Source organism: Stegostoma tigrinum, chromosome 11 (assembly GCF_030684315.1).
Source record: "Stegostoma tigrinum isolate sSteTig4 chromosome 11, sSteTig4.hap1, whole genome shotgun sequence".
Classification (NCBI taxonomy): Eukaryota; Metazoa; Chordata; class Chondrichthyes; order Orectolobiformes; family Stegostomatidae; genus Stegostoma; species Stegostoma tigrinum.
The window spans coordinates 29,171,035-29,198,478 of NC_081364.1; the positions used below are offsets into that span (position 1 = coordinate 29,171,035).

Below are 27,444 nucleotides of genomic sequence, written 5' to 3' on the forward strand. Positions count from 1 at the left end.
GGGGTTGGGGAACAATGAGGTTGGAGGCTGTGGGTGGGAGGTCCCCTGAGGTGATGAGGTCATGAATGGTGTTGGAGATGATGGTTTGGTGCTCGGGTGTGGGGTCATGATCGAGGGGGCGATAGGAGGTGGTGTCGGAGAGTTGGCGTCTGGCCTCGGCGATGTAGAGGTCAGTGCGCCACCCTTGTCTGCGGGTTTGATGGTGAGGTTGGGCTCAGTTTGCAATAAACAACTGCAGCTCCCAGTCGCAAACCATTTCCACTCCCCCTCCCATTCTTTAGATGGCATGTCCATCATGGGCCTCCTGCACTGCCACAATGATGCCACCCGAAGGTTGCAGGAACAGCAACTCATATCCCGCTTGGGAACCCTGCAGCCCAATGGTATCAATATGGACTTCACCAGCTTCAAAATCTCCCCTTCTCCCACCGCATCCCAAAACCAGCCCAGTTCGTCCCCTCCCCCCACTGCACCACACAACCAGCCCAGCTCTTCCCCCCCACCCACTGCATCCCAAAACCAGTCCAACCTGTCTCTGCCTCCCTAACCTGTTCTTCCTCTCACCCATCCCGTCCTCCCACCCCAAGCCGCACCTCCATCTCCTACCTACTAACCTCATCCCACCTCCTTGACCAGTCCGTCTTCCCTGGACTGACCTATCCCCTCCCTACCTCCCCACCTATCTTCTTTTCTCTCCATCTTCGGTCCGCCTCCCCCTCTCTCCCTATTTATTCCAGTTCCCTCTCCCCATCCCCCTCTCTGATGAAGGGTCTAGGCCCGAAACGTCAGCTTTTGTGCTCCTGAGATGCTGCTGGGCCTGAGGTGTTCATCCAGCCTCACATTTTATTATCTTGGATTCTCCAGCATCTGCAGTTCCCATTATCACAGATTATGTAAATGGACTGGAGAAATTGGTACTGTTTTCTGTGGAAGAATGTTAATAGGTGATCTGATGAATATATTGTAAAATCATGAGAGTTCAGGACAAAGGAAATTGAGATAAACTATTCCATTGGCAAAAAGATGGAGAACAAAAGGGCATAAATTTCAGGTAACTCTGAAAGAGCATCAGGAACACCAATGCTGAAACCACTAAATGAGGGGAACAATTTACTTCAGGGGACAAGGTTTGGTGCAGGAACATGTGAATGGCTCTGTATGTGTAAGAGGCATGGCCATTGCGAGGTCAGATCCAGTGAGGTATAAAGTTCTGGCAGATGTGACAATCCTGAACAAATATGTGGGCTATATAAAAGCTGCAAACTTGCAAATGGAGCAGATAATGGCACTAGAGGAAATGCTCATTCAGGCAGCCAGCGCAGAGTGATAGGTCAGACAGTCACGAATGAAACAATTCTGTGATTATCTAAGTTGACTCTGATCATCTTTAGCACAAGGGTGACGTCTTGAGATTATTGCCGTCATAAATTCACCAGTTAAATATAATCTGCGTATAACTTTACTTTCTCTGCATTACCATGTCTCTGAATGATCCATTTGAAACTACAAGTGCTGTGAATAATTGGGAAATATCGAGAACTGCGACGCTGGAGTCTGAAATAAAACAGTGTGCAGCTGGAGGAACACAGCAGGCCAGGCAGTATCAGAGGAGCAGGAAAGTTGATGTTTTGGCTCAGGACGCTTGACCCAAAACGTCAGTTTTCCTGCTCCTCTAATGCTGTCTGGCCTGCTGTGTCCCTCCGGCTCCACGCTGTGTCACTGCTGTGAATAAGTGTGCAACTTAGCTCATTCTAGGGAATTATGACAGAGTCCCTACAGGACAGAAAGAAGCCATTTGGCCCATTGGGTCAACATCATTTCTCTGAACAGACTTCACCCAGACCCAAACCACCCCCTTAACTCCAGAGTCTAGGTCCAAACTGTCAGCTTTCCTGGTTCTCTGATGCTGCTTGGCCTGCTGTGTTCATCCAGCTCTGCACCTTGTTATCCCATAACTCCATGTGGGCTTTTCACTATGGCTAACTTACTACCACAGCATCTCTCTGACATTTATGGTTGAGGCCGGATAAATCCTGCATTGGGTTAAATGTCGACTGTACAGGTCCTTTCATGGGCTCAACGTTCTTGGTCATTGTGAATACCTACTCCAAATGGCTGAACATGCAAAGATTTCATTTGTCAAACATGGGGACAATGACAGAAATAAACTGGCCAGGCCTTGCAGAATCTTTAAGTTGCATCCTGCTCTACATGCAACATGGCCTTGGCCTCTCTGATGGTCGCTGGGCTTTCCTGAGAATCTTCTGGGTACTTAATTGGGACTTCACTGAGGCAACCACTTCCTATGTGAAAAATGCTGAGCCAAGCTAGATGAATCTTTTTTAACCAATTTTACCCCAACAAGCTTTGACCTGAGCCTTTTAGTACAATCAGCTGCTTCTCATAAGAGACTGGAACTGAAGTTACATCCTTAATCTGTAAATATTCCCCAGCATAGGTTTTCGGTCTAGCCAAGGTCTTGTCCATACCTATGGGTTGGAGTCCAGTGTGAATTTTGTTCATAACTGGTTCTGTGATCATGGAAACAGCCACACCGGTACTGACCTCCATTAAAACTTGGTGACCATTTAACCAGATGTTTATTTTGACTGGTTCAGATTTGCGTTTAGCTAAGCAATTTAATGTTCCAAACCAGATGGAGCTGGACGTCCCAGGCTCTGCACTCTCCTGGATAGAAGCCCAAGAGGTCGCTTACTCAACTTGGGTCTAGCAGGACTCTTTTGCTGTCTCAAGTTTGCATACCAGCTGCAACCACAATGACTTTGCTGGTCTGGATCCTGAGGAAAGCTTTCGCCATTTGACCAAGGGTTGGCTTTGTTTTGGTGTTTTGCCGTGGGTTGATCTACAGTCTCTCTGTTCAGAATATCTCCTGAGTGACGCTATGCAATTGTCTTCTCATAAATGGTGTTCCCCAAGTTGTGTCAGACTGGCGAGGGTCCACTTCAATCAGAATACCCTGCAACTCATATGCTTCACTTGCTGCATTTTCCACTGATAAAGCCAGTTGTAGTGCGATTTGAAGTCCAGATGGGCTTCAGCTAAGAGATGCTTTTGCATGGTTACGTCTTTAATCCCATATGTCAAACAGTCTCTCAACATTTCATTAAGGGTTAAACCAAAGTCACATGATTCTGCCAGTCATCTTAGTCTTGTTAAAAGTCCAAGAATAGATTCCCAATTGCATCTCAGAATTAGAGAATGCTTGTCGTCATAATACTCCTTAAATCTTCCACCAACTCTTGAAAGGTTTTAGTACCTAGTCCCTCAGGGAAAGTTAGGCTCCTAATAACCAAAAAAGCTGAAGGTCCACAAACTGTCAGGGAAATTAGTTGTTGCTTTGCATCTGCCCCAATGTCATTTGCCTGGAAAAGAAAACACACTCCTTCCAAAAACTGTCTTTGGCAGCAGGATTGAACAAATCAAGCTCTCCATATAACGGTATTATGTCAGAAATGCTTACCCCAACTCAAAGACAACTGCTGCAAATGAATTTCTTCAGGAGCGTGGTTTACTCTTGTTGCCACTGAAATCACTGAACAGAAGTCGGTATCTCATCACCAAGTCATCCTTATTACATGTGTCAAGTCCTTGACACTGATCCTGCTCCCCCTCAGCCAGCTGTCAGTAAACAGGGCTTCTGACACTCCTGTTTTTATCCGTCACATGGGCTCCCTGATTGGGGCTATTAATCTGGTCCAATCAGGGAACTCATATTCTATGACAGCGACCTGGCTGACTTTGTTATAATTAGTACACAACAAATTCAAGATGAACTACAATAGTCTTTGAAAGAGCACATTCCTGATCACGTTTGCCAGTTAACAGTAGTTGAATGCTCATTCAAACACTGGGGCAAAATCAAGAAACTAATGCATAGAATTGAAGAACTTGTACAAATTCTTTTTGTTTCCTCACCTACCTTAGCTTTTCCCACTTCAAATACTTCAGTATTTTTATAAATTATTGTAGTTTCTGGTCGACTGGTTCGTATAAAGCAAATACCCTGGAGGCATAAAGCAAGGATTCAGTTATGAAGGAATCAAATCATGCAACTTTATCTACGTAGATCATTTAGAAAATCTAGTCCTGATTCTAAATGAAGAGAAAAATAAATAATGAATATAATTACGAAGAGTTAAGTATATACATTGTGCCAAAATTCAGCAAGATGTACTATTCATGAATTTGAAGATTTTTCATCACTGCTGACAGATTTTACTTTGAAAGCACTCGATATATAATGACAGTATGATTTTGTGGTAGCACTGTGTTATGAATGCTGGACATTACACGGTGGTTGTGTTTCCAAATATCTCCTTCAACTAATGGTAAAACTTTGAATTCTAAAAGCATCCAAGTTCAAAGACATGCCTACATGATTTGATTTCCATGCAGGTGAAACATGAACAAAAACCTACTGACAGCAAACCCACATACAATAACACTTTTTTTTGCAACAGAGAGGTGGACAAGGTAAGGAAGCAACTACAATAACGTGATAAAACAAGGCAGCTGCTTTTAGGAAGGGCACAGAAGGACTTGTATGTGCTTTCAATCAAACTGGATGCTTGTTCGACTCAGTGTTCTGTTCAAAAGGAGGGAGCTAGAACTAATGGACTTTGAGATTCAAAAAACAAGCAGTTGCTGCATTCATTCTTGCTCAGGCAAGCCAGATTTGGAAGGCTATGGCTAAGAGGAAAGGACTCCAGACTACAAGGAGAAGTAAGTTTGTTGTCGAGCAACGAATAACACGGGACTTGGTCTCAATGCTGCAAGTGTATCAGAACCACTGTGCACTGTTACAGAGAGATTTTAAAGAGGAGTATTAAGTGCTGCGGGGGTCCTTAACAATACAGTGTGGGAGAGGTCTCTGGGAGACAGAATTCAACAGACACTGACTCTCCCATTAAAGTACATTCTGCATTACAAAGAATACATGCAACATTGACATTAGTGTTAGCCACATTCCCTTCATCCCAAACATCCAATGCTGCAAATACGCGATCATTGATGGTCAACTTCACGGATAGCCCTAGGTCTTCCCATGTTCTCATGATGTTTGCTACAGATCGTTATTATCTATTCTTAGGCTCTCTCACACCGCACCCATTATTTGACCTTCCTGCTATCAAGAATATTCCAGCCTTGACATAGTTCAATTGCCCCTGTTAGCAGGATGGAGGTTTCTCTTTACTATCTAAGGTCGCCTTAGATGAATTCAGTTAAATCACGTGATGCTACTTTGTTTGTTGCATTTATAAATTTCAACATACTCATACAGGTTTATTTAAAAAGTCTTAATTATTGTGGGATCTGACTCTTCTCTTTTCTAAACTCTAAACTAGCCGGTAAAAAAGGGCCTCTGAATGTTTTTCCAAAGTGGTTCTTATTACAACTATTCTCCGCGTCCAAAGCTACTGGCATCTATAAGACAGTTCCTTGTCTTATCTGGTTGTCATGGGTATGAAGGCCATGATTCTCACGGTGGAAACTGCTGCATTCCACTAATAAATCTCTTCAGCCATCTTATGTTAGCTAAAAACCATGGTTGACCATTTTATATCATCTTCAGCCATGAACAGCCCAACAACACAACAAAAGGGTTCAGAAGATTCAACTTGATTGTTTTTGTTAATTAATGCAAAAGCAGGTTTTTTTTAAAAACTGTATTGTAATAGTTCTCTGTTTGTTAATGTTTAACCTATTTTGATGTTAGTTTGTTTGATACAGTAGAAGTTTGAATTAGGGTAATGTTTATTTTTGTTGATTTCGAAATTCTTCTCTTTTTATAGCTTCAGTGTCTTCTGAGATTTGAATGATTATCACCTTTAAGTCAGAATGATGATGCAGCTTTACTCTAGGACCTAAACTCACAACCTAAACTGGCACTTCGATGCATAAATTAGTAATAATACATTTTCATGGTTGTTGTCTCTAGAATGGTTAACAGGTATGTCTGTCAATGTGGATCAGAGAGAGTTCATGGCCTTACCCAAAGCAATCTTGGTACTTCAGTAATTGCTCAGCCAAGTAAAACAAAAATATTATTTGTTTTTTTTATCCAATTTCCTATTTTCTGGGACCTTGCAGTGCACAACTTAATTACACATGGCTACAAAGCAGTGACTGTACTTTGAGGGTAATTAATTGCCCACAAAGTGCTTTGGGACAACCATGATTGGTAGCTTATAATCATATCTTGCTTTCTTATAAATAAATGATAGGGTCTGTCAGTAGGTTCAAATTTTTGTTCAGATTTGAAACCATCCAAACCAACAGCTGTTGAATGACTTTGTGCACATGCCCTCCATTGCTGGAAATATGGGTGATTGCCATCACCCATATGTTCCTTTATGTGAGGTTTAATGCCGCCTCTCACAAAGACAATGAATGTAGTACGTGACTTCTCAAAAAGTGGGACAATTGGTCTAATAAAGTGTGTGGCTTTAAATCTGGTCAACAATTAGGAACAGCACAACTCTAAAATGCACTGTTAACAGTGCATTCTATACCTTGGTATTAGCAGCCAATTCTACTGCCCGTTCAGTTGACACGGCGTCACTTGGATAAAAAATTGTTGCTGTAGGAATGGCACGGAACATAGCAATATCTTCCAAACCCATCTGGGAAGGTCCATCCTCACCTTAGAAGAATTAGCAGAATTAGAAACATTCTCACAGTCTCTTGCTCATATTCAAATTGAAGATGTACTGTAGGATCAGCAACATGCAAGATTCAAGCTTAGATTTTGTTCAGTTAGTCAATAAGGACAATATACCATAGGAACATCAACTACGTCTTGCACTCAATCACTGTCCATGACCTCTACTGGAAGTGAATGTCTGGACTTTTAAGTGAGTTGAGGATAATTAAATAACCAGCTGACAACTGTTTTCTTTACTCAAGCTACTAAACTCCTTTGTAAGCTCAGTCTTCAAGACAGGTGAGTCTTCAAGACAGGTATAATGATGCAGAAGGACAAAATGGGATGATCTTCCAGAATAATTAGCAATTAGTCTTGTAAAGTAACTCAAATTAAACTCACCAATTGAGACACCACAGTGGGATCCAACAAGATTGATATTGCTTTCAGAAATTGCTGCCATGCGAATTTGGTCAAATGCTCGGGAGAAAAATGTAGAAAAGGTGCTGACAAATGGAACGGTTCTGTTCCGTGCACAACAGCCAATACCAACACTTACCTATAAATGAAATACAGGTTAATAATAATTGTTTAGCCAACAGCAAAAGCAGAATGAAAGAAAGGTTCACTTTCCCTTCATTTCCTTCCACTTACTATTCATCACAAGTTGTTCACATGAAATGGAGAAGTAAAATCAAGCAGGAAATTCTATCAAATGGAGCAAGATCATGCAACTCTGAAATATCTAAACTGTAAGAATACAAAAGGAGCAAATCTGATATTTTCTGGATTTTCTAATCTATGTATTTTACAAACTATTTTGACAAGGAAGGACTCTAAACCTTTTTGCCAAAAAAAATCAGAAAGTAGTTAATGAATATATTGATGTAAGCCCAACTGCAAAAGCACTAGGCATGGATAATAGAGTGACAGGAAAAAGGAAACAGTACAAAATATCAAGAAAAGTTAAAAAGATCAATCCAGTGTATATTTTAGTTTCACTTTCAATGTTATGTAGAATAAAATGAAGAACTGCAGATGCTGAAGATTTTAAACAACACAATATTTCTGGAGAAACTCAGCAGGTCTGGCAACATCAGAACTGATTGTTCTGAAGAATGGTCACTACACTCAGAACATTAACTCTGCTTTTTCTAAAGAGATTTGTGCCAGATCTTCTGACCTTCTCCAGCAATTTCTGCTTTCGGCCATGTTAAGTAGAATTCATCTACTCCTGTTGTCTGAAAATTAAGAAAATAAGGAAGTAAAATAAAACTTACCATGTTCTGTTCTGCTATGAAACACTCAATATAACGCTTGGGATACTCCTTTTTAAACATTTCTGAAAATGTTGAGTTCTTTGTATCACCATCTAAAGCAATAACACGGTCATTGCTATGACCTATTTTTGCCAGGGCAGTTCCAAAGGCTTTTCGCGTGGCTACCTGGAAGAATTAAAAAAAGTTGAACAGCACTTAATAATATATGAATATTTGATTTTTTTTTCAAAAAATGTGAAGCCTTGATACAGCACTAGCTTATGTCTTTTGAGGTGGTGTGTTGCTGATATATCTTGAGGATGAGTGAATAAAATGTGTTTTTGGTTGGAGGGTGAGGGTGAAGGAACTTCCTTTGATGTCCATAAAATGTCTCTGTTTCAACGCTCAGAGCTACAAAGTGACATGCAAAGAGACTCTTCAATGCCTTATGTAAAATATTTACATGCGATACACATGCCCCGAAAGTGGAACTAGTTATCAAAACATGAGAAAACTTTATGAAAATAGAAACATGTGATTAAATACAATGTAATTAAGCAACATGAAATTACACAGAAATCATCTGTGGGGCATCTGAAGCCTCCAAAAAGGAAGTGAAATGAACTGATATGCATATGCATATAACACAATTTCATGCTTTTCACTCTATGCAGTCTGGATCTGGATCAAGCTTTTCTCCATTTCTCACTAGTTTGCAATATTTAAAATATACTGGGATCAAGCTACAACTTGAAAAAAAAATGTTGAGTTGCAAGAATCACCACTTTTGGTTTAATTACCAGGTGTGAGTCACCAAATTTCAATTTGGATTCTGTGATGGACTTGTATCCCACATTTTGCCTGAATTACTTCTGATTCTAGTTTAACAACACAGTATGAAACAAAAAACCAATTCTGACATTGCTCTGCTTATTCCACAGGATTACTAAAGGGCAAAATAGCTAGTCCATTGCCATTAGTTAAAATGACTTGAATTCTTCAACAATGTTGTTCAGCTTGCTCTTTAAAAACAACCATCGCTGAATTCCTCACTATCAACATCCTGGGAGATATCATTGAACAGAGATTTAACTGGACTCGCCATATAAATAAAGTGGCTACAAGAGCATATTATAGACTAGGACTACTACAGCGAGTTATTTATCACCTGACTCCCCAAAGTCTATCCACCACCTGAAAGCACAAGTCAGGACTGCGATCAAATGCTCCCCACTTGCCTGTTGGGTGCAGCTCCAAAAACACTCAAGACTCTTGACACCATCTAGAACAAAGCAACCTGCATGACTGGCAGCACATTCATAAACAATCATTCCTTCCAATATCGACACTGTACAAGATGCACTGCACATATTCATCAACGATCCATAACAGCACCATCCAAACCATGGCCATTTCCATCCAGAAAGATAACAGGACCAGTTACAGCGGAACATCACTACCTCCAAGCTCCCCTCTGAGACACTCAACATATTGAATTAAAAATACATTGCAGTTCCCTCAGCGTTGCTCAGTCAAAATCCTGGAATTCCCTAAAGGCAGTGAGCGTCTACCAACAGCATACAGACTGCAGCTGTTAAAGAACACAGCTCATCACCATCTTTTAAGGGTAACTAAGGACAGGCAGAAACACTCGCCATCAATGAGTAAATAAAAAAGAACTGCGCCACTTGAATAATGGGTCTTACGGTTCATGAAGGGTCAAACATATAAAGAAAGAAATTTCCGTTCAATACCAATGTGCAAACACTGATTTTAAATCAAGTGATCCCTTCCCTAATTGAATGTTTTATCAGAATTGTCCTAATGATTTCAAAAGTCCCACAGCAGTATTCAGGACAGCTTTCTGGTCCAGGAATTCTCACCAATATGCCCCACTCCCAAGAATAACAAAGAGTGGTTTCATCACTATGAAGCTTTATTTTTCAAATGAAAACCAGTGAGCTCAACTTCTACCTTAATCCCCACCACCTTGCCACAAATACTAGGTGATCTGATCACCAAACCCTCCCGGACTGAATGCATTTCAAACCCATTGTCTGTGCAGCCAAGGTTCTAGATCATCGGTGGCATAATTTTAAAGATGTACAATGTTAGTATGATTGTCTACCTTTTCGGCATGCTTATACTTGGGTGGTGCACCAAGTTGAATGTCTTCAATATTCACAGTTGGTGCATTTTCCGTTGGCTGTCCTGGGCTAAGTTTCTTGCCCTCCAGGATCCTACATTGGATTGCTTGAATGGTTTCTTGCAGTTTATCTTTTGGAATGGCCTTGCCATGCCAGTTCTCTTTATCCTCAACACCTGAAAACATGTGAAATATTGAAAGCTAATACCATATGCATACATAATGTCAAAGGCAAAAAGAATTATGGCTTGAAAAGTCACAGGTCAAATCCTGGTTGAAGTGGTGTGATATACCATCGAGAAGTTCTGCCTCTGAACCTCAAACTGCACATACATCATCCAGGAGATTCTCACTGCATATCAAACATAATGTTCAGGATTCAGCATTCACATTACACACTGAGATATACTTTCTGGTCCGTAATTCTGACTTTCTGGAATAATGTGACGTTACCAACAGGAAAATTCCAATTTCGAAACTCATCCATATCACATGTCATGCATTTCCATTACCAAGTAAACATAAAAGTTCCAAACTGAAACAGGAAAAAAAGTTTTTTCCTTATATCTTATCATATTCCAATTAATTCTGTCTGTCATACTCAATTTTTTTAAACTGATTACATTGGTGGGGGTGGGGGCATGGGAGAACAGAAGGGCAAATTGAATTTTTTATTTACAATATTATGGATCACATCAGCATCTACGATGGCATTTGTCACTGCTGTCAAAATATGGTATCAGAGCAGGTTGTTTAAACTAGGTTGATCTGAGGACCTTCACCAAAATCAAAGCTCCTAATTGAGCTTTCTTTTTCTAATTCTGAGGCTTCAAACAATCCTCAAGGAAGAGTCCATACAAATGTGATAATGTTGAATAGCATGGAGGAGTTATGCTCTATTGAGTGTCCTCTTCACCTCTTAACACAATATTATTTGCCACAACGTGGTTTTTATTCTTTGCCAAATGATGTGTCCCTCGATCTCTTTGCTCTTATACTTCAAAACACATGGTGTCCTTATTCGTTCTGCCAAAACTTACCACTTTAAATTATCAATATTGAATATTGATGATATTTCTGATCACACTCATGTATATACTGCCTTGTATACCAGTAATTTCAAGAATACAAAGATTCCACGCTGCTGAGTTTGTTCACATCATGAGTACCTGATTATGCAATCAATCAGTGCTCACATTCCGAGCAGCAGTTGCAAATCTTACAGCAGCGCACAGTCCTCCCAAAATATAAATCTGCTTCTGACTTTTTTTTGCCCTGGGTTTAAAAATCTCTGCACATTGAAAAGCCCACTTTTCAATAGTAGCTTAATAGACGCATCCCTTTTGATTTTCTATCCCTCCAGAATTGTGTAACTGCAACTTCAGCTGCTGAATGAAGCTCTGATCTCCACACAGTGGGATGTTAATTTTAGGCTGGAGTCGTACCAGTTGTATAAATATACAAGTACACTGTTTCAGTGGGCATGATTATAATGAAGCCCTAATCTTTGGGAAACAAAAACACAGACAGTGATGTGTTGCTTTCACTTTACTGTATTCACTAATTCTCTAAAACAAAACTAAACAGTTCCATAAAAAAATGGTTATGTATTCATTATACCTTCAATGCCTTTTCCTTTAGTGGTCTTAGCAATAATAACACATGGCTTGTTTTCGACCATGGTGGCCTGCCAAAAGGCTTTGCAGAGTTCATCAACACTGTGCCCATCTACCACTTCAGTAGTCCAGCTGTACGTAAGAGTTTAGAATTCATAATTAAACCATAACAACTCAACTCAAACACTAATCTGAGCAGTAAAACATAGAGAGATAAATGCATAGTACCTTTGTCAGTTTCCTGCTATTCAATGTATTTGTACGCAAAAGAATACACATGTAGTATGTGCAGTAGAGGCAGTTTAAAAATAGAATAAAAGGAAAGTAATTTCAGGTTAGATTTGCTCTAAAGAATATAAACAGAAAAATAGATAATTTTCAGGCTTATTTGCTAATTCTATACTCCTGCTAATCATTCCATCCCTACCGTGTCATAATCTCAGTGTGTTTACAATCTCAGCATTCTATCTGACTCCAGAAGGAAGCTCCTGACGTCTTATACTAACCATCACAAAGACAACCTTATAAAATTCATTCACGGAATGTTACCATCATCTATTATGCAAGCATTTACTGCCTGAAGGGCATTGGTGAAATGATGGATTTTTACCACAATCAACAATGTCATATGGCCACAATGAGTCCAGTATTTTGTTTCAGATTTTTGCTAAATTCAAATTTCACTAACTGCCATAGTGGGATTTTAACCCTTGTCCCCAGAACGTTAACTTGTGGTTCTGGATTACTAGTCCAGTAACATTAGCACTATGACACGACCACCCACTTTGATGTTTGAAAACAGTTCATTATTGTCCCAATCTCAGCCCATCTGCCATCTGAACCTTCAACCATACCAATTCCAAACCCAAGTGTTCCAATGCTCTCCTGTGCAGCATCCCATCCTCCCATTCATTTCACCTGAACACTGGCTTCAGCCACTGAAGTCCCATGCTCTGGAATACCTGTTATGAATTCCTCAGTCTCTGCACTTTTATTTTTGTTGTAATAAAATTCAAAGCAACAACTTTGGAAATACTGTAAATGAAACACTTTGGATTTGATATCTGAATTCAGCTAATTTCTACTTCTCTGCAATTAGATGATGCAAAAAGCCAGTATGACTATTACACCTTATAAGTAGATTATTATTTACAGCAAATGAGGTAATTTTGACCTTCAGTTACTGATACAAATGCAGGAAACCTGGGAAATCAATTTGCACACTGCAAAAACAATCCAAGAAGCTAGAATTAAATAAACAAACAAACAGATATTTTTCAGCAACGTGCCAGTTGCAGGATGCATGGGAGAGCTGATTTTGTCTGATCACATTCTGATTTTCTAAGTACTTCATTAAGTCTTCTGGTTAAAATAAAACAATTGATGCATTATTTAGGACCTTACACATTTCAAATTACATCAAATTGCTGAGCTCAAGTACTTGCACATTAAGTGAATCATTAAGGAGCACATTTAGCAATCCAAGGAACTGAAAAGCAAGTATGGTAGATAAAAGTATTTTTAATTCAACTTGAGGTCCTTTGTTTGAATCAATAATGAAAACAGGAAGATATGAACAATTGAAAGAGGTAAAAATGTATAGTGGAGAATGTATACATGCCTTCCTTCCTACCAAATGGTCAGGGCATGTGTTTATAGGGGATCAGTATGAGTTGGCATACCTGCTGCTGATTAGTCAACAGCAGAAGGGTTGCTGTGTTGAACTAACGTAGTCAGATGTTGAGGCCTACAAATTCCAAGGAACTCTTAAGGTAATCTTTATTCTTTTCAGGTCAAATTTTGCGTGGTGTAACTGTAAAATCTTTTTTCTTATCTTAACACTACCACTCACAATGAAAAGTGTCTCATGAAGTTTCAAATCAAAAACATGGCAAATACATAATAGCACTAACATCTAAGATTATATAGTTGTAGGAGCAGAATTAGGCCATTTGGCCCATCGATTCTACTCTACCATTTGATCATGAATGATATGTTTCTCAACCCAATTCTCCTGCCTTCTCCCTATAACCCTTCATCCCCATATCAATCAAGAACCTTAAATACATTCAATGACTTGGCTTCCACTGCTTTCCACAACAATGAGTTCCACAGATTCATCACCGTCCAAGTGAACAAATTCCTCTTGATCTCAGTCTACGATTATCATTCCATTCTATTATGTGATAATATTTAGTTTGTTAACTATTGAAACTGTCAAGAGAATATCAATTAAAAATGCCACAAAAAGTTGATATTGCTCTGGACTTTGAAGTTTATAACTCATTAGTTTTACATTTAGAAATCTTATTCATGGTGTTACTTCCACCGTAAACTACAGCGTAGATTCCTATTCAAGTATCCACAGTTGAGAGGTCAAATATTATTCTCTGTTTATGTCTGTAACAGTCAACATCTGAAATACTGAATATGAACTACCACGTTGAAAACTTACCCAAAAGCTTCGCAACGTTTGCGGTAGACTTCAACTTTGTGCTGCAGTGGAGCAGGGTCGCTTTGACCCAGGCGGTTCACATCAATAATGGCAAATAAATTGTCAAGTCTGTAGTGAGAAGCAAATGCCATTGCCTCCCAGACTGAGCCTTCAGATGATTCTCCATCTCCCAATAGGCAGAACACACGATAACTAGAGGGTTGGGAGGAAAATAAAAATCAGTAATTCCACACTAGGTTAATATACCTCTGGTTACCCCAGGCTCTACTATTTCTTTCAACTCTACTAAAGATCATAAAGCCACCAGGGATCATATAATACATCCAAGTTTGGGGTTCTCATGAAATAGAAAACAATTAAGCTAAATTTCTTCCTTCACACCAGTTTTTAAACATTGAATAAAGTAAGGCTGATAGCACAATTTAAAATAAATAAATAAAAGTTTGAGGCTGATTATAAACAAAGTCATGTTTCCTGCTTTTTCATGGAATCTACAATCTCTGTTGTGCGGAGGCAGGATATTTGGTCCAGCGAATCCATACTAACCCTTTGAATAGCATCCTACCCTATCCCTGTAACGCTGCATTTTCCATGGCTAATCCATCTCGGCTGCATATCCCTAGACACTGTGGGCAATTTAGCGTGGCCAATCCACCTAACCTGCATGTCTTTGGACTGTGGGAGGAAACTGGAGCACGTGGAGGAAACCTACACAGACAGGGGAGAATGGACAAACCCTACAAAGATAGTCGCCCGAGGACAGAATCAAACTGGATCCCTGATGCTGCGAGGCAACAGTACTTACCACTGAACCAAGCTGCTCAAGTGCTTATGCCCAAGCACTCTTCAATCAGTACATCAGATTTAATAACACAATTTTCTCTCAAAAAACCAAGCACAAATGGCTATTTCTTGAGAGATACAATGAAAATAGTGAGCCTCAAAGTTCCTTATAAGTAAGAACAAACTTGTTATTTATTTGACCTACTATATTGGGAGGAAACTATAGAAAAGGGTTAGTCCAAATGGTACATCCTTGAAAATCAGTATGCAATTTAAGTTATTCAATTACTAAATGCAGTACCATACCCTAACATCACAGAACAAAATTTATGTAAACCCACTTGCTTGATAAAAAAGATCATACCCTGGGGCAGGACACGCTGCCATGATGGATTCATAATTACAAGATTTTATTTTTCATTAAAACAATTATCATCAACACCTGATTGAACATTTCGCAGGCATTTTTCCAGTCAATTTTGGGGTTTAATCATGACAACTGTAGTATCAATTTCCTTTTCATAATCAATGTTCAATGGAAAGATTTTGTTATAACACTGGTGGAACTGTTACAAGGTGTTTATTATGTAGAAATAAGTTATTTAACTCATCTGAACAAAGTATATAACATGTTGTTAAGTTAGTTCTGCTTTGTTTAAATAAGCCACTAAAATTTGGGGCAACAAACAAAAAGAAACCCAAAGTACGGTGACAGGCCCAAAAGAAAAACCAGTCTCTTATTCATGGGTGCTTACAATTTCTTCTTGCAACTTATTATGGTAAGACATCCAACAGGAAAGTTATACAAACTAAAACAGTCAGTCACTATGACTGAGCAGATTTCCTTATTTCAAAGTGACTGGATCTCTTGGCAGTAGCTGACCATACAATCAATCATTCATGCACAATAACTTCTCACCAGTATGTGCTTTACCAGGTTTAGATCCCCACTTACTACCCAAACTTGGCAAACTTCCAGAAGACCCGAAACTAAGACAATCCTGGATTTGTCAACCATATTTGGTGTGGTAATATCTACAAAGAGATGACTCACTCTATTTTAATATCCAGGATTTTAATTAGAAACATTAACAGAGATTGCAAGGATAAATGCAAACAAAGCAAATCCTTAACAACATGAACTGGAATGTTCTGACACACCCTGATCACTTGAGCATATTCAATTATCAACCTAAGTTTTCTACTCAAACCTGGCCGCTTGCCATCACTTAAGACTTTCCAAAACAGCTTTACAATTTTTTACTATTTCCTGCAGCAGCAGCGTTCGTAATTATCATGGCTTTTATAAAGTAGCACCGTATGTAGTAACAGCATATAGTAATTTTTAACACAACACAGAGTTATCATGCATTGAATGCTCACTCAGTCTAAATATTATTATGATGACTGATTTAGATCTCCATTAGAGCAGAATGAATGGGGCAAGCTGAGTCAAGCTGAAGTCAACAATGAACTGTAAAGTAGCAAACATATCCTAGTATCCATGTACACAAATTACTGAGAATTGGTGCACTGGCACATAAAGTACTCAAAATGTCTTGCAAAAACGTCATTTTCAAATCCACTTAAAAAAAATTAAACGATGGTTCAGCTGGACACAATTTTGGTAGGGTTCCATTTGCAATACCACATCGTTTAGAAATATATCACTCAGAGATAGCAAGAACTGCTGATGCTGGAGTCAGAGATAACACAGTGTGGAGGTGCAGGAACACAGCAGGCCAGGCAGCATCAGAGGAGCAGGAAAGACAGAGGAGTGGAAGTAAGGCCATTCGGCCATCGAGTACACTCTGCCATTTAATCATGGCTGATGGGCATTTCAACTCCGTTTACCCGCACTCTCCCCATAGCCCTTAATTCCTTGCGAGATCAAGAAATTATCAATCTCTGCCTTGAAGACATTTAACGTCCCAGCCTCCACTGCGCTCCATGGCAATGAATTCCACACGCCCACCACTCTCTGGCTGAAGAAATGTCTCCTAATTTCTGTTCGAAATTTACCCCCTCTAATTCTACGGCTGTGCCCATAGGTCCTAGTCTCCCCGCCTAACGATAACAACCTCCCAGCATCCACCCTTTCTAAGCCATGCATTATCTTGTGTGTTTCTATTAGATCTCCCAAGATAATGCATGGCTTAGAAACATTTTGGGTTAGGACCCATCCGAAACATCAGCTTTCCTGCTCCTCCGATGCTGCCTGGCCTGCTGTGTTCCTCAAGCTCCGCACTGTGTTATGTGTGGAAATATATGTTGTCTTTGAAGTGGATCCAGCCCATATTTGCCACAATAATACAAGTGTTTAAAAGGCTTATATTTTCAAAAAGGATCCACAGATTTTGTTTGTGAGAGCAGGTGGAGAGTGATCTAGGAAGGACATCCAGAACGATAAAGTAAGACACGAGATAGGAACAATTTTCTCAGGCAAGGGAATCCAAAACAAAAGAGAACATTCTTAAAATTACAGGTTTGCTATTTAGGAGTGAATCAGAAAGCACCATTTCCAAACATAGCTGGTGCAAATCTGGAACTCTCCTTACAAAAAGACAATGAAGGTCAGATCAATTGAGGTTTTCAGGACTGAAAGTGGTTGATTTTTGTTGTCAGTCAAGGTTAGTGAAGGATCAAAATCGAAGGCAAATACATTGGCGGGAGATCTTGTTAACCATAATCTATTGGTAGAACGGCTTACATAGAATGAAAGTCTGAAATCTTACTCATGCTCTTAATTTTGAAAAATAAAAGATCAGCCTTTTGGTTTAATGATCTTATAATAGGTTTAAATTAACATAGGGAGAGAAAACTAATGAGTTTTTTTATTATTCAATATTGGGATGTGAGCATTGTCATTGCCCATTATTAATGGTCCTTGCAAATACAGTACTATCATCTTCCTGAAACATTGCAGTCCACATGGTGTAGGCTTGCTATGTGTTGGGAAGAAGAGAGTTCCAAAATTGTGGTGTATTGTGGTAGAGTTAATGTCACTACACTAATAATTCAGAGACATACAACACACGTCTGGAGAAGAGCTCGAATACCAACAAGGCAGATGGTGAAATGTGAGTTCATTAGAATCCGATTAACATCATTTTCACGAATACTCCTCAGGTAAGGAAGTCTGGCCTGAAGTGGCCTACACAACTCCAAACCCACATAATATGGCTAGCACTTAACTTCCCTCAGCTAGCTCAAGGAACAATTAGGGATGGAGCAGCAATATAGTTCCAAGTCAGCACAGCATGTGACTTTAAAGGGAAACATGTTAGTAGTGTTGCTCTGATGCATCTGCTGCCCTTTATCACCTAGGTGTGGTCCTGGGATTTGAAAAATGCTGTGAAGACTGGAGACTGAAGTTTTTAACATCTTAACACTTTATTTGAAACATAAAATTCAATACAAACAATAATTCATGTCTATTTTTTGAGAGCTAATGATATAAAATGGTCACCTGGCTTTATCAAAATATTTCCCAGTATAAGCCATGCCAGCAGCAGCTCCTAGACCCTGCCCCAAGGATCCAGTGGCAACATCGACAAAAGCTAGTTTCTGAAAAGAAATGAGAGGCAAAATGTGACTGAAACAAATAAAATAGAAGCCAATATCCAGGTAAGCAGCCTCACATAGATATAAATGTTCTAAATAGATGTAAATGCTATCACTCCTCTGCCCCAACCCTGAAGGAGGTGTCAAGTATCTCAAGGTCTGTAGCTCCTCTTACTTTTCCTTGAGCTTTTTGTCTCCCAAAGGCATAGTCCTTGGTTCGAAGAGCAGGGCCCTACCTTGAGCCCGGCTGCAAAGATTGGGGAAATCAAGGAGCACTCACCGCTCCCATTTCCCAACATAATGCCAATAGTATGCCTTTTTTGTTTTAAGATTATCTTTTCTTCACAGAAATCTTCTCAAAGTACAGTAATGCGACATTGTGTTAAAACTCACCGGAACAGGGTGCCCTTCAAGGATGGAACCCATTTTCCTCAGTGTCAATAACTGATCGACATTCAGGTAACCAGCCTCGGCCCAGGCCGCATACAAAATTGGAGCTGCATGGCCCTAAAACAAAGAAAATATAAATTTTGACACATACTCCTTAAATATGTATCTTAACCTTTACCTGTGACAAAGTTAAAAGTGTATGTCTTTTGTGCCTAACTCTGTAATAATGCTGGAATCAAAAGCCAAAACAGAAATTTCTGAATGCTTGCTCTATCACCAGACTTCTATCTGCATTCTGCACAAGTCTTGTTTGGTCTCCAAATCCAACCAAGAGGATTCTTTGCACAAAGGGGTTCGCTGTACCCAAAATTTTCAACATTCCACAGGCTTGCAGCCTGTTGAGGGAGACCGCGTATGCCAAAAACTTTAAAGCACTTGCCACTCCATTAAAGAAGCAGCTTCTTCAATCTCAAAGTGGAGATTATTTAAAAATTGAAAATCCATTTATAGGAGTAACTATGAGAGTACAACTGACTACTAGGGGATTGCTTGTCATTCGGAGACTTGCAGACAGCCCAGGGAACAACTAAACCAGAACACAATAGGGTTTCACCTCTATTGTATGTGAGAGTGAGAGAAGGGCTTGATTCAATGGATGAGGAATTGTTAAGTGATTGGCCCCTGGCATTGTGTACTCACTACATTTTATCACATGAAAAAGAATGAATGAGGTAAAAACAAATCCATTCCAAATTCCAACCTCCTTCCTGTCATATGCTGTACAAACATCCATAAGTTATAGGCACACAATTAAAGTTAAGGAAAGGCTGTGATCAAAAGCTCAAACACAAAGAGAAATTTTTTTAAGTAATCAGTAAGCTACAAGTAGCATACATTACACAGCCAAATGTATGACAATGTATGTGGAACATTAGAGTCATAACAGGGGTCAATGTATTTTCTTTCCCCACAAGTGCAGTTCTTCAGAGTCTCTCAAGAGTGATCTTTTGGTTTTCAGGGCTTACTTTCTGTTTTTCAAGGAATCGTTTTTCATTCTCATTGACACCTTTATTAGGTTACATGGTTTCATTGTAACATCACCTTCTACATTTGAACTGACATAAGGTGCACTTGAATTCACACAGAATCCAAATTAGAATAATTCAACAATATACTCAATAATCACCTGCCATTAAACTTAAAGCCACAATATCGAAGAAAAGTTTTAATCTCAAACACCACAGTATTTTAATTGGACCTTTCTAATAGACCAAGTTAGTCACAAATACTTTTCAAAACAAAATCTGACTCACCTAAATCAAAAGAATCATTATAAACATCACAATGGCAAGGCCACTGCAAAACAATCACTGCACTTCAAGTAAGTCACAGTACGTGAGACACACACAAATGTAAATCTTTATAAAATAGAAATGTTTTGCAAGAAATTATCTAATTGATAGCGTTCATTATAATAGTAATGTTTGTGCTATTCCTAAGCATAAAGGCCTCACTCCCCCATCTGCAGTGGCGCTTCCTATCAACTTTCTGTCCAGATCTTCCAGACACACTAACTCCTGCCTCAGCTAATGGGGAAAATGGCTCAAGCCCTATTCAGGGAGGATGGAGGCCTGAGCTATTTCTTCACCGTGCAAGCTTCATGCTGGAAAATGGCACAAGAATTTTATCCTGCAACCTCAATCAGATCATTTCCCAATCTAAATCATGTAAGCACACAAACTGCCCGAAGGCTGTCACCTTCAGTTCTGAGAAGCGCCAAGTCTATCTCCAATTAGCTTGGAATTATTCAAAAATTGAGCAATACGTGAAAATAGCTGTTTCATGCTACTACTATGCAACAGCATAAGTGATATTTCCAGCAACGGGATACTATTGTCAAGCCAAAAATACATTCTCTTACTGTACAAATGAACATTATGCTATATGAATTTCAGTGCTAGTGTGCTATTATGTAGGCCACACATTCCAAAGACAGGCTGATTGTGTCAAATGGTATATCCCTTTGGTTATTTGCAACAGGCAAGGGAATAACTATATAGAAACAGCCCTTGCTTACAATACTCAAAACAGTGTTCAACATAAAATGTGGTTCTGTGATTGGATAATATTTGCTAAATAATCCAGTGTACATGAAGAATTATGATGACAAAATATTTAGGATTCTCTTTTGGGACGTCCAATATTGAGCATTTTGCCTTTGGAAGATATATTTATTAATAACAGGGGTTTGTTCTTTACAGATCGAAAGAACATGAACGCACAGCATGTTTGTTTCAACACAGCAAATAGGTGAAAGTCATTCTCTGGTTAATTTTTCAAGGCAATGTCCCTATTAATCAGGGTTTTTTTGACAACTTTTTTTCCCCTTACAGTATAGATGTTGCACTCCTTTTACATTGGCATTTCAGAGATCATAGAATTATGAATGTCATAGAATCCCTACAGTATGGAAACAGACTCTTTGGGTTGACAAGCCCACACCGACCCTCAGAGCATCCCACCCAGGCCCATCCCCCTATAACTGAACTAATCTACACACCCCTGAACATTATGGACAATTTAGCGTGAAAATCTACCTCGCCCGCACATCTTTGGACTGTGGGAGGAAACTGGAGCACCTGGAGGAAACCCATAAAGACACAGGGAGAACATGCAAACGCCACACAAACAGGCACCCGAGGGTGAAATTGAACCCAGGACCCTGGCGCTGTGAGGCAGCAGTGCAAACCACGGAGCCCCTGTGCCGCCCAAATTATTTTGAGTGCAAGCTGAAAAGCTTCAAAGTGTCTCTTTCAGCAAAACTTAATGATGTTTATTTATTATGCAAAAGAGTGATGAGCTGTTGACGTATCTGCAAACGTTTCAGCTAAATATTATGGTGGGTAGCAATGCTGTTGTACCTTTTCATCTGGCAAGTGATGCCTCCCTGAAAAGATTTTAACTGAACAATTATTTTGTATTTCAGATAAGTTTTGTTTTGAAAATCAGCACAAAGTTATATAATCAAAATCCATTTGCTATAGTTTAAACCATATTGAACATGAAGAGTCATTATGCACATGCCTCTCATTCAAAACTTATGATTATTTTTAAACAATAGAATCTCAAGTTATTATATCTTCTCCATTTTCCAGTCTATATAATAATGTACCAAATTTAGAGGTCCACGACTCACAGGAAGGATGACAAAGTTAACTGCTTTGTTACTCAGTACTTACTACAGATGAAATATTCAATGGCCGTTCCTCAATGGCAAATTGATAACTTAAGTTTGCAATAAATCTTAATAATGTAAATGTAATAAATGATGGCAAAATATATTTGTAGTGTTTACAGCAGCGATTCTTACCTTTGACAGTACAAACCGATCATTGTTAGGGTTCTTAGGATCATGTGGCTTGTACTTCATGGCATGGAAGAACAGCACAGATATAATCTCGGCACAACTGCAGCATGATGTGGGATGTCTGTAAATCAAACAACACGCTGACACTTCATGTAATTCATGCGCTGTTATTAATGGTTTAATTCTGCAGCATTTCCTTTCAGAGTAAGCAAACACTTGAGATTTGTTTTATCTCAATTCAGTACTCCTACAGTTCTCAGATCTGTAAAATTGTAATACATGTAAAACTAAAACCAGGTTGTAAAACTGTGTTGTATTGATTTGTGTGCGCAACTTTTGCAACAAAGAAAATCTGGGAAAACACAGAGTAATAATAAGCTCATCATTAAACTTAATTATTAAATAATAGTCAACTGAAAGCACAGTTTCGTGAACATACATTATAAAATTAACTTGGAAATTATTTTCTACAGAAGGAAATGTATTTATTTGAATTGAAACTTATCGAAAAATTTACATTAGCTTAGTCAAAATTAGGCTTAATCTTTGTTCCGTCAGAATTTCACTCACTAGTATCTGAAACGAAATGCTGTCCAACCATAGAGATATTTTTCATAGATAATGAGCAATATTTTAATTTGTTAAGTAGATAAAAACATTTATTTACTCGAACAGAAACTCTATGAGATTAATAAATTGGTGCAGCAATGCACATTACAACTTTTTTTTGTGAATACTTGTCATGCAGGTTAGAACACATTCCGTGTTGCTCATATCTTCCATTCCATCAAGCAAAATCTTAAATCAAATGGGAATACTTGGACATACCACGTGTTTATTAGTATTAATATTTAACATACACAAACCTTAAGCAATCCTTTCATGCTATACTTAACCATATTTCCATCAATTCTGTGTCTTGTTAATGTGGCCTAAACCTGGAACAGTACATAGTTTATAAGTAAAATAATGCCAATTTTAAAAAAAAATGTAGACTTTGCTAGCAGGGCACAATTTATTACCTATCTGAAGTGCCCTCTACATGGTTATGGTCAGCCTTCATTCTGGTGAAGATTTCTGGTGAAGATAACCTAGTAGCTAGACTATTTCAAAAAGCACCGAAGAGTCCAGCAGAGATAATAGGAACTGCAGATGCTGAAGAATCCGAGATAACAAAGTGTAGAGCTGGATGAACACAGCAGGCCAAGCAGCATCTTAGGAGCAGAAGACTTACGAGGACGTGGAATCACATATAGGGAGAAATAAGTAAGGACAGCTGATTCCTTACCCTAAAAAGAACATTGGTGGATAAGATGTGTTCAGGTTTAATGTTTCCACAGTCACCATTACAGGTATTATTATTGTGTTTCAGCTTTATTTAACGTATTTAAATTATCCAGCTACCATGGTGGAATATGACTTCAAATCATTAGTAGATTGTCATGATTACCAGATCATGACTGGGGAGGCAGTGGCCTGTGGTACTAACAGTGAACTGTTAATCCAGAGACCCAGCTAAGATTCTAAGGACCTTTGTTCAAATCTCAACACGGCAGATGGTGGAATTTGAATTCAATAAAATATCTGGAATTAAGAGTTTAATAACAACCATGAAATACATTGTCAATTGTCAGGGAAAAATTCACCTGGTTCACTAATGTCCTTTAGGGAAGGAAACTGCCAATAGGTCTGGCTCCACGCCCACAGCAATGCGGTTGACTCTGAACTGCCCTCTGGGCAATCAGAGATGAACAACAGAACACAGAACACTATAGCATTTGCAGCCTAGCCAGTGGCACCCTCATCTCATTAATGAATAAAGGGAAAAAAATTTACTCTCATCATAGTCACAATGTTACTGCACCCATAGTGATGCAAAAAGCACAGATGACAAATCATTTTTCTGACACTCTGCTTTTGGAATGACAGGTAGCAAGATAAGGGTCTGTGCTGATTCTGCAGCATACTTTCCATCGTGAAACAACATGCAGCTTGTACAAATTAGCACATATATTATTTTATGAGCAGTTGTAAACAAGCTCTTTGAACAAGAATTTCAATCCAAACTTGAATTTTGTTTACATTATTATCTAACCCCTCCAAAGAATTATTTACGTTAAATTATGCCCAGTGCTTCCTTACTACTCGGCAGGGCAACATAACAAAATCACATGTTTCCCAATGACTCAAAGAATAAAGACAGTAAATAAAGAAATAAAGATGAGACTGAATGTAATTTGATGTCTGGTCTGCATTGAATTAATATAACTGGGGCAGTTGTTAAGGTTCCACAATAGGCCTCAGCACCCTGAACCACAGACAAAATTTTAAGGTCATCTAAGTGGTAAACAAAGAATTGTCATGTTTGCCAACTAAAATACAACGACAGGTTTTTCTATTGACTAAACTATATTCTAATTTTTAAAGTATAATTTAGCAATACAACTCACAGTAAATCATTACATCCCTTAACGTCCTTAAAAATTTCCATTTGTTAATATAGTCCAAAAATACATGTAAATGTAAAATTACAGTCTTTGGAAAGTGCAGTTTTGTTTTTATCATGGTGGGACCAGTTTTTTTTAAATAGTACAATGATTGGTGGCATGTCAGATACAAAAGTTGAGAACCCTGCCCTTGACAATATACAGAAATATGCCAGCCAGAATTGCTGATGCTGATGATTATCCTGGAACCTCTACTAGAAAGGTTAGGAAAGCCTAAGATTAGGCTCAGCTGTAATGCCTCATTAGAGGTGATGACCTACTGGTATTATCACTGGACTATCAGTCCAGAGACCCAAGTTTGAATTTGATAAGTATCTGGAATTAGGAGTCTAATGGTGACTATGAAACCATTATCACAAAAACCCATCTAGTCCACTAATGTCCTTTAGGGAAGGAATCTCCATCCTTACCAGGTCAGACCTACCTGTGATTCCAAAACCACAGCAATGTCATTGACACTTAATTTCCCTGAGGGCAAATCAAGATGGGCAATAAATGCTGGCCTGCCAGTGATACCCATGTCCCATGACTGAATAAAATACTCAACTTGCTCAATCTTGAGGCTAAACAACATAAGCAACACTGAGAAGGTGCCTGCATCCATATAATCACCAAGTTGTAGCAACGAGCAGAAAGAAATCTAAGCTACAAACTGTATACCATACAGTCTTCATTTTACAACAGCCATGGTTTATAAGCCATGCTTCTTTACAGTATGATTGCAAAAAATGAAGTAAAGGAAATTTTACATTTAGGATTAATTCTCTAAATTTACAAAACACAATTTTTGCAGTATTTCACTGTCGTTTTTGGCATTTTCAGTTCTACTTCTGTACTCCCTTTTGACGCTGTGGATCTTTTATTTAGAGTCTAATAAGATCAAATTATTATTCTTGAAAGCCAGATCAACTTCCCTCACTATTTTTCTCACCTTTACTGAATGCATTCATTCCTGTGTATTTACTGGTAATGGAACTGTTCCAAAATAGGCATTCCTTGTCCATGAGTGCTGGTAGACTAGTCAATAATATGACAAATCACGACTAAGGTCATTCCTGTTCTCACTTAACATTGACACAAATTCAGTGACGCGTCCTTGGACAATCCATACGTCCTGGATAAACTGTGGTGTCCTCAATTACAATCAGCTCAACACAGATTTAAGATCGATCTGTGTAGTTCAGAGCTTTAAAATTAAAATTTTAGAATTAAAACTACTGACAGGGTGTCACATTGATTATACGAAGTTCAAAAATAACAGAGAAGCCACTCGATATTTATTCCACCACCTCAGTGACAGGCTTCTGCGAAGATTAAGTAACGCATTACGGAGACGAAATAAGAATTGACGCAGAGTAAGCAACACAAAGGCAACTGAAACAACTGAGTAAAACAATGGAAAATAAATGCGAGAATTAAATTGTTGAATATCAACAAGTCCACAGTCATTCTCCTGAGAAACAATGAAGATCTATTAAAACTCCCTTGTTTAAATGTGGCTCTCTTGGTCTTTGAGGCGTTACCCAAAGATCACCAACAAATCCTTACCGAAGGGAATCACAACAAAATGTTTATGAATAACGATAAATTGCAGATGTGGGTTAACTTTACATTGACTATTCGCCAGGTGAGGGATCTCTAGCTCCACTGATTTCCAGATCGTTGGAATCTGGGCGGAGATGCTGGAATAAAATTAATTTACCAAACAAAGATGGTTAGGAGCGGCCGATCTGAGGGAGCTCTGGCCTCGTCTGCACCGCCGGCAGCCATCACAACTAGAGACCGAGAACCCTGCCCCTCACAGGACATACAACAACCATCAACGTTTACTTTACCACCATCATCATCATCATCACCATTAATAACACATCTTAACGTTTTCCGACAGATTGTTTCCCCTTCACCTTCTGGCCAGTTTGGCGGGTTGTTTTTTTTTAAATGCTCACACATGGCGGCGGTTAAGATTTAAATCTCAGGTCAACTTCCCGCCTCCAATCCACCGGATTCAGGCTGCCAACAGCGGCGGTGGGGCATTTAAAATAAAACTCCCACTCGAGGCAGTGATCTCTGCATCCTCCGGGGATTTTATGAGATGACCGCCGCCGGTTGGACACCTACCCCGATCCGGCCTCGCTGGTGGCAGTTATGGAGTGAATCCTCAGAGTGTTGGCCATGTCCTTCAAGGCCTGTAGGGTGTTCGCGTCCGGTCTGTGGTAACACGCCATGGCCGGGTCGCTGGGTCTTATCAGCCGTTAACGAAGAGATTGAAAGAGAGTGAGACTGATACTGTATGTTTAGTCGTGTGTGAGCAGAGAGCTAGCTGCAAGACAAGCTCCGGCCGCCCACCGACACGAACTGAGAGGTGGAGCGTGGATGAGCCAACCGCCTCCTATTGGCTTCCACCGACAAACTGTCAGTGCCTTCTCACCTCAGAACACACTGTAAACTACACCGCATCGAACAAACTACCTATGTCCTAAAGATATCGCATTCCTTCTAACTTTCATAAAACCCAGCATATGAGTTGTTTGTACTCTAACCGTATACTTCGGTAACGGTCAGGCGCTGGTACAGGGCAAGTCTTGGGTAAAGTGCACTTTTCGTTTTAAGTGCTCAACGTTTTCGGATGAGAAAATGGCATAATTGTTACGGAACAAAAGGCGACCGTTCAGCCCATCTTGTGCGCACTCTGA

General features: G+C 39.2%; 1 protein-coding gene across 1 annotated transcript in view; it reads right to left on the minus strand.

The window, feature by feature from the left end:
- LOC125460301 (transketolase-like) overlaps positions 1–27,143 on the minus strand; it is a 47,446-nt gene extending 20,303 nt beyond the window's left edge. Inside the window, exons 1-11 of the mRNA XM_048547624.2 lie at positions 26,870–27,143; positions 22,248–22,365; positions 18,881–18,994; positions 18,393–18,490; positions 14,141–14,332; positions 11,690–11,817; positions 10,052–10,245; positions 7,945–8,109; positions 7,067–7,223; positions 6,534–6,664; positions 3,941–4,024 (exon numbers count right to left, since the gene is read on the minus strand). Of these exons, the coding sequence (XP_048403581.1) occupies positions 3,941–4,024; positions 6,534–6,664; positions 7,067–7,223; positions 7,945–8,109; positions 10,052–10,245; positions 11,690–11,817; positions 14,141–14,332; positions 18,393–18,490; positions 18,881–18,994; positions 22,248–22,365; positions 26,870–26,976 (1,488 nt within the window). The 5' untranslated portion in view covers positions 26,977–27,143. The remainder of the gene's footprint in view (positions 1–3,940; positions 4,025–6,533; positions 6,665–7,066; positions 7,224–7,944; positions 8,110–10,051; positions 10,246–11,689; positions 11,818–14,140; positions 14,333–18,392; positions 18,491–18,880; positions 18,995–22,247; positions 22,366–26,869) is intronic.
- Positions 27,144–27,444: the final 301 nt, after the last annotated feature.